The sequence below is a fragment of the Echinops telfairi genome, unplaced genomic scaffold (genome assembly GCF_000313985.2).
Source record: "Echinops telfairi isolate 266 unplaced genomic scaffold, ASM31398v2 ScPeMD7_7427;HRSCAF=8465, whole genome shotgun sequence".
NCBI lineage: Eukaryota > Metazoa > Chordata > Mammalia > Afrosoricida > Tenrecidae > Echinops > Echinops telfairi.
Window position 1 is genome coordinate 7,875,293 of NW_022111327.1, and position 8,102 is coordinate 7,883,394.

The 8,102-nt window shown below is 37.0% G+C and overlaps 1 protein-coding gene and 1 non-coding gene across 5 annotated transcripts in view; both read right to left on the bottom strand.

Annotated features, from left to right (window-relative positions):
- CHRDL1 (chordin like 1) overlaps positions 1 to 8,102 on the bottom strand; it is a 179,321-nt gene that overhangs the window by 133,177 nt on the left and 38,042 nt on the right. For all 4 annotated transcript variants that reach the window (XM_045298599.1, XM_030887899.2, XM_045298598.1 and 1 more), the window contains exon 3: positions 677 to 789. In XM_045298599.1, the coding sequence (XP_045154534.1) occupies positions 677 to 789 (113 nt within the window). The remainder of the gene's footprint in view (positions 1 to 676; positions 790 to 8,102) is intronic.
- On the bottom strand, positions 375 to 538 carry LOC115872616. The gene has a single exon (XR_004047954.1). It is a non-coding gene; the product is annotated as a U1 spliceosomal RNA (small nuclear RNA).

The following is an 8,102-nucleotide window of genomic DNA, read 5'->3' on the forward strand; positions in this document are numbered from 1 at the left end:
ATTTCAGCACTTCCTCTTTGTTACATTCCCCTTGATCATGCCCTACCAGGTCTCCCACACCCACCTTCCCACCAATTTGGATCGCTTGTTCGTCCCTTGTCCCTGGGTTTGTTAACAAAAACTCCTTTTTTAAACAACTGAGCTTTCTCTCACTACTACTATCAAGATATTCTACCATGTCCCACCATATCCTATATCACTGTTTACTTGCTATGCATCCAAAAGACTCAATAACTATGTTTTATGTTATTATTGTTGTTTTTAAGAAATCAAAGTATATATACATACATAGAAAATTCTCAGAAAGCCCATGAAAGTCAAGTCATAAGGCAACAAAGGGAAAAGACAGAAGATATTTCTTTTTCTTTATTTTTAAGGGGAGAGCATGAATGCAGTCCCGCACAACCACAAATTATGCAGTCAAGTTTCCCACATTTGGGGAAATTGCAGGGGTCAGCACATCCGGAGTGCAATGGATAAGCCTCGCCCTGGGAAAACCACCTTTGTGATCATGGTATCTTCCCTGCCAGGTAAGTATAGATATTTATTTTTCCTAGCAGTCTGATACCTAACTTCTTTTCTCACCTGAAACCCCTGGGCGCCTAGATATTGAAAGCACTTTTGCATGCTGAGGAGCAAATTGGAAAATCACATGTCATGAGACAAGGGATTGTACCTCTGAGCAGATGCAGTTCACACAGTAAACCAACCCATAGGGTTCCAGGTAAGGATGCCATATCTCACCCACTCTGTACTTCTTGTCTTGAAACACACAATATGTCTCTGAATCTGTGGGGAAGGAGATGGAGAATATGTTTATTAGAAAATAGACCAAGTCACAAAATTTGAAGGCAATCACAGGTAACAATAGTATACATCAATTAAAGAGGCAGAATGAACTTTTTAAAGAACCTCTACCATGGACTCAGTGCGTGTTTTACATGCATTGTTCATTGAATCCTCACAATGACCAAGTAAGGTTATGTATTATTATTCCCATTTTACAGATAAGGAGAAAATAGTCTTTTAACCAACAGATGATTGAGAAGGGACTCAAACCAAAGTTGGTCTGACAGTTAAGCCCAAACTTTTAACGACTACTGTGCTGTAATGCTAAGGTAAAGGAGAATAACATCACATGTCCTTTTAAAAAACATTGTATTGTTCTCCATTTATTTGAAAATGAAAGTTCACATGTGAAACACCGATATATGAGAATACTCTGACCGTTGCTTGTTGGTGGTATAAGGGTGATATGCTAAATACATAGTGATGCTAGTGGTGCCATCTAGTCAGCTTCAACCCACAACACTATGCATGACAGAATGAAACACAGCCCAGTCCTGCACCATCCCCTCACTTACTATGTTTGAGCCCATTGTTTCAGCCACCATGTCAATCTCTCATGTTGAAGGTTTTCTTTTTAATCAGTCCCTCTGATTTACCAAGCATGATGTCCTTTATCAAAGACTAGTCTCTCCTGATAACATGTCCAAAGTGCATAAATCATCTCACTATCTTCAATTCTAAGGCCAAGCTATACTTCCTCCAAGACAGATTTCTTTGTACTTCTGACAGTCCAGAGTACAATCAATATTCTTCACCAGCACCATAGTTCAAAGGAATCCAGTTTCCTCTGGTCATCCTTATTCATTGTGCAGCTTTCACATTGAATATGAGACCATGGAAAATACATGACTTGAGTCAAGAGCACCCTAGTCCTCTTCAACACTTTAAGAAGGTTTTGTGCAGAAGACTTGCCCAGTGAAATACGTCCTTTGATTTCTTGACTGTTGCTTCCATGTACATTGACCAGGGCACCAAGCAAAATCAACATCTAGACAGCTTCACATTCTAATAGATCCATATATGTGACTTTTCGCATAAGTGCTTATGATTCAATTATGAAACACATATTTAAGTACATGCTCTTTGCAGGCACTATATGAAGTTCTAGGAATAAAATTATGAGTAAAATTCCACAGTTCCTGTTCCCACTAAATCACAGACATCTGTGCACACAATCAACTCTTAATTATCCCAAATGTAATATGTCTCTCCCTTTTGCTGTGATAGAAATTTTGGTAGCCACAACTTCTCTTGTATCTGTTACTTAAGCACATATCATGTTATTTGTTTTATTTCTCCATCTGGTTACAAGATCATCAAAAATAGGCAATATTCATTCTATTATCTATCTATCATATGGCCACCTAGTAAGTACACCATAGACAGTGTTACCAATTGTTAAATAAGTGGTGAATTAAATTTCCAAATAAAGCATTTTGCTTTTTAATTCCAACCTCCTTTATTTCTTGTTTGCCATCATAAAAACTCAAAGTAATCAATATTCCTCTTACAACAAACTTCCTTGAGAATCAAAAATCTCAGATTAAAGAAAAGACAGATAAGCAAAAAATTGGGAGACAATATTTCTAATAAAGAGTAAACTCAGAATTAGTATCTAGAACATTTTCATTTTAATCGTTCAACCCAATAAGCAAAATGTTTAAAAATTCCATAGAGAAATGCTCTAAGCATATTAACATGCAATTCAGAGAAGATATTGGAACAGATGATAAACATATGAAAAATTATTCAACCTCACTAGTAATCAGAGTTTTAAATTAAACTACACTGAGGACTTTGTTCAAAATCTCTTACTTTTGAGGTTGTCTGATAATTGGCAATTTAAGACTACCATATATTGCTATTTTCACTCTCTTTGCTTTTTGTGGCATGTCTTTGTCCTGTAGAGTTTTGCCTTGTTGAATGAGCATTATTGAAAGTTTTTCCTTGTGTCGAATCCTCATTGCTTAACAGTGTTCAGTTACTTAAGTATTTAATCGGTGTAAGTGAACATCCATACGTTTTTGTCTAAAAAGACTTTACTATATTTGGGTATTCTCTTTTCCCCCCAGAGACTTTAGATGTTATACCGTGTGCTAGATTAATGATATTATTATTGGAACTATTAAATATCTCATCAAAGTTACTTAAATTATTTCTCAACAAGCTGATAATGCTCCCTCTAAACTGGACCAAGTATATCTTTATAAAGTTTAGGTATAAAAATAAATTTGGGGCTCAAATTTAATCATAATCCCTAATCTAAGAAAAATCAGTTTTTATGATGTGGGCCTGCTCAATATTTGCACTCATGAAGTGATCACTGAAGATATGGGTTCTAGAGCAAAGTATGGTGAAGAGAAACAGTAGTGCCCAGGTATTAGAAAGAATAACATCTGGGGTCTTAGACGTTTGTCTTGAAACAAGCAGCCCTCTAAGTGAGGTGTCAGCTAAATTCACATGGAAAGAATACATCAGACCATGTGAGCCAAGGATTATAAATAGTAAAATCCAACATCAGAGAAGGGAATTGTAGTAGTGCTGAAATTTTACACACTCAGTGAAAGCCCAAAATTTCATTTGCAGAGTTTCCACACAGATTAAGCCTCCAAGGAATTTCTTGAATGAGTTGACCAGGGATATGAATAGTCTTGCCCTCAAAAAGAGCGTGCGATGTAGCAACAATGAAAAATACAACTTTCCTCTGATTCCTAAATGCTTCCTGCCCGCCCCCACTATCATGATCTGAATTCTACCTTGCAAGTCTGGCTAGACCAGAGGATGTACACTGGTACAGATAGGAACTGGAAACACAGGGAATCCAGGGCATATGATCCCTTCAGGACCAGTGGTGTGAGTGGCAATACTGGGAGGGTAGAGGGAGAGTGGGTTGGAAAGAGGGAACCGATTACAAGGAACTATATGTGACCTCCTCCCTGGGGGGATGGACAACAGAAAAGTGGGTGAAGGGAGACGTCGGACAGGGCAAGATATGACAAAATAATAATTTATAAATTACCAAGGGCTCATGAAGGAGGGGTAGCGGGGAGGGAGGGGAAAAATGAGGACCTGATGCCGGGGGCTTAAGTGGAGAGGAAATGTTTTGAGAATGATGAGGGCAATGAATGTACAAATGTGCTTTACATAATTGATGTATGTATGTATTGTGATAAGAGTTTTATGAGCCCCTAATAAAATGATTAAAGAAAAAAGAGTACTTTCTTAAGTGTATTACTACAGATATACCTAAGCGAAATTTTAACATTATTACTTGTTTTCCATTTGACCTATTTTCGATTTGATCTAGTTTATATTATATTCTGCTTTCTCTTGGATTGAAGCTTTTCTGTATTTAATTTTGTTGTCTTTGTTGGCTTTGGGGGTATAATTTTCTTTATATGAAATCCAGGATAGGTCAACCTATAGAGACAGTCACTAGGTTAATAGTTCACTAGGGTTATGGCAGGAGAGGTTGGGAGGTAATGGGGAACTAATAATAATGGGTAAAAGAATGTTCTAAAATTGATTGTAGTGATGACCGTACAATTTTTAAAATACATTTAAAACATTCCATTGTATGGTACATGAATTATATGTCAATATAACTGTTAAAAAAAACTTTAACTACTAAATCAAATGCCCCATGTTACTTATTGGTTGAAAGACTATAACACTTTCTCACTGCCCACAAATGCATTGCAGTGTAATGTACAAATCTTTAATTTCAACTTCCTCAGAATAATGAACAAAGAAAAGTTGGACTTGAGTCTAAATTAGCTATAATTGTATGACCTTAAGTAAGTCAATTAAATTCTATCAGCCTCCGTTTTCAATATCTATGAAAAAAAGATGATCCCTCATGCAGATATTGGCTAATTAATTGGAGCTCTTTGTAGATTATAAAGTGCTACAAAATACAAAGTACTAATTTATATCAAATTTTCCTAATTAGAAATTCAATAGAGTAAATGTCGGAAATTATAAACCGTACAGAAATACATGCAAGAACACAATAAAAACAATGAACTACATATAGAGTAAAGAAATGTTACCATTGGGAAGGGATGCTAAACAATAATTGTAGGGAACCTAAGGGGAGAATAAAATGCAGTTCTATAAGCTTCTAACCAACCTTCAGTGAACCATGCCATGGACTAAGTACTATGATTACCTCAGACACTGGTCTTCCAGGGAACATGGCATCCTCCAAGGGCCACACCAGAAAGACTTGAATTGGAACCACAAATGAATGAACTGGGCCCTACCTCAAAACTACCTGTAGCCATTGGACACAGGAGTGAAATTTCCTGATAAAAAATAAAGCAAATGATGGCCACCTTAAGATTGTGGAAATGGTGGTCATTGAACTTTAAGTTGGACTCCTGATTTAGTGAACAACCAATGATAGTGAGCCCAGAACCACCATATATTTAATATCTCAATGCTCCCCTTGCATAAATATGACAGGCATTAATCTGGTAGGCAAGGAACAGCCCTTGTAAGGAATGTTATAAAAAATTTCCCACCAACACCAACCCCTATGTTCAACGTAAACAGAACTTAATCATTTAAGAATTCAATCTGTACAAAACAACAATGCATGTATTGCAGTTCACAGCTAGGCTATATTCCCATAATGTCCTCATATCAACATTACCTTAAATTGTAAACCATTGGATAAATTATTGATGTTATCAATGCAATTGCCTTAAACCCCAGGGAGATTATTAACAATGTTCTTTTTTGTTTGTTTTGTTTGGGGGTATTTTATTGTTGTTGTTGTTGCTGCTGCTGCTGTTGTTTGGTTTTGTTTGTTCTCAAAAAATGATAATGTGACTGCTAAAGTAAATCAGAGTCCTTCATAACTCCTGGATAAGCACATGGATTCTAGATTCCCACTTAAATCTAGCCCCAATTCAAAAACAGTTCTTATAACATGGCCCTGCTCGGTACTCCCCTTCATGAAGAGATCACTGATGATAAGGGTGCTACAGCAAAGTGTGGTGGAAAAAGTAGATGGTGCCCCGGTATCAACTGGAATAGTGTCTGGGGGTCTTAAAGGTTTGTATTCAAACAAGCAGTCATGTAAGTGAGACATCAACTAAGTCCACATGGAAGAAGCACACCAACATGTGTGATCCAAAGATGATGAAGGGAAAAGGATCAGAGCTTAAATTGTGAATGCCCAATTTGTAGAAATCTAAGGAGGACAACGGGAACTCAAAACCCACATGCAGAGTGTCTAGTCAGATGAAGCCTGTGGCAGATCCCCTATGGCCACAGATGAGGAACAAGAACAGCTTTCCTATCAGACAGAGATTATTGCAAACTTGATTATGCTATATGGAACCAAGGTATAATATGATACTTGATCAGTTGACCTCCCTCTTGAACCAACTTGAATTTGCTCTAGGCTCAAGTATTTCCTGCTTGTTCCACAGTAGAAATTTCTTCTCTGACATTTTAATATTGCTGATATTCCTTTTTTTCTTATTTTTATTATCATTATTGTATTGTTTCTTTGTTTCATTTTGTTCTTTATTGTTTCTGTTAAATGTCCCAGTTTATGAAGCACAGAAAGAGTATATGCAGAGACACAATATGGTGGGGAGGGGGACAGAACTGGGGGCAATTAGAGAGCATATAATGAATAATGCAGTAGGGGAGGGAGCATTAGAACTGATTGCATTGATGTATATACAACTCTTTATAAGTGATGTAATTATTGAACTGTATGATATGTGAATTTTCTACCAATAAACTATTTTAAAAATTAACTTTACCCATAATCCCACAATATTGTCACTTTTAACATTTTGGTATAACATTTCGTATAACATTTGGTATAACATTTGGTATAACATTTTGGTCCATGAGTTGAAGAAGAAATCCAAAGAGAAATTTATTTTTTATTTATTTATTTTTTAATCAATTTATTGGGGCTCATACAATTCATCGCAATACATAGATCAATTGTGTAAAGCACACCTATACATTTGTTGCCCTCATCATTCCCAAAATTCACTTTCCTCTTGAGTTCCCGGAATCAGTTCATTTTCCTTTTTCCCCTCCCCTTCCCTTCCCCCTCCCCACTCAACCCTTAATAATTTATAAATTATTACTATATCTTATATTACACTGCCTGGTGTCTCCCTTCACCCACCCCTCTGCTGCCTGTCCCCCAGAGAGGAGGTTATATGTAGATCCTTGTGATCAATTCCCCCTTTTTACACCCCCCTTCCCTCCTGGTATCGCCACTGTCACCCTTGGTCCTGAGGGGTCATCTGTCCTAGATTCCCTGCGTTTCCAATTCCCATCTGTACCACTGTGCATCCTCTGGTCTATCCAGGTCTGCAAGGCAGAATTGGGGTCATGGTAGTTGGGGGAAGGAAGCGTTTAAGAACTAGAGGAAGGTTGTGGGTTTCATTACTGCTATACTGAACCCTAAGTTACTCATCTCCCCACTACCCCTCTGCAAGGTATGTCCAGTTGTCTAGAGTGTATTTTCTACTAAATAAAAGTAAAAATAAGAAAATGGGTGGGATTCAGCTGAAATAGCACTTAGACAAATACAGAATTAAAATACCTATATTAGAAAAGGAGGGAACGTGTCAAATCAACACTTTAAGAAACTAGAAAATGTAGACTAATATAAAACCAAAAACATACAGGGAAAAGTAAATAACACGTAACAAATCAATGAAAATAAAGACAGAAAGTCACTAGAAGAAAAAAAATCAATAAAATAGAAAAACCTGGCTCATTGAAAGGTGTAACAAAAATTTATATAGCCCTAGCAATACTGGCAAAGATTAAAAGGGAGGAGACTCAAATTGTCAATACTGGGGCCCCCAAAGAACTCCACAACAGACCCTATAGACATTGTGCTAGACAGGGTTCTCTAGAGAGATAAAACCAAATTGCTGATAATTTACTATATTTATTTATAAAGATAATTAGATATATAACACAAAAAATGAACTGTTAAATTATATACAAATAGATATATAATACAAGAAATGAACAGTTAAATTATGAAGTACAAATGGCTCAGTGCAACTCACTCCCACGAGAGAGAGTTGTGAGACACTAGCAGTCCTTCAAGTCTAGTCTACTGCCAGGTCTTCCTCTATATAGAGAGCGAGCTAGGCTATCTCAGCACAGCAGCCAATCACAAGGCAGGTCACCAACTGTCAGCCAGCTCACCAACTGCTAGTCCCCAGCTCCAGAGATGTCTTAAAGGGACCTCAACT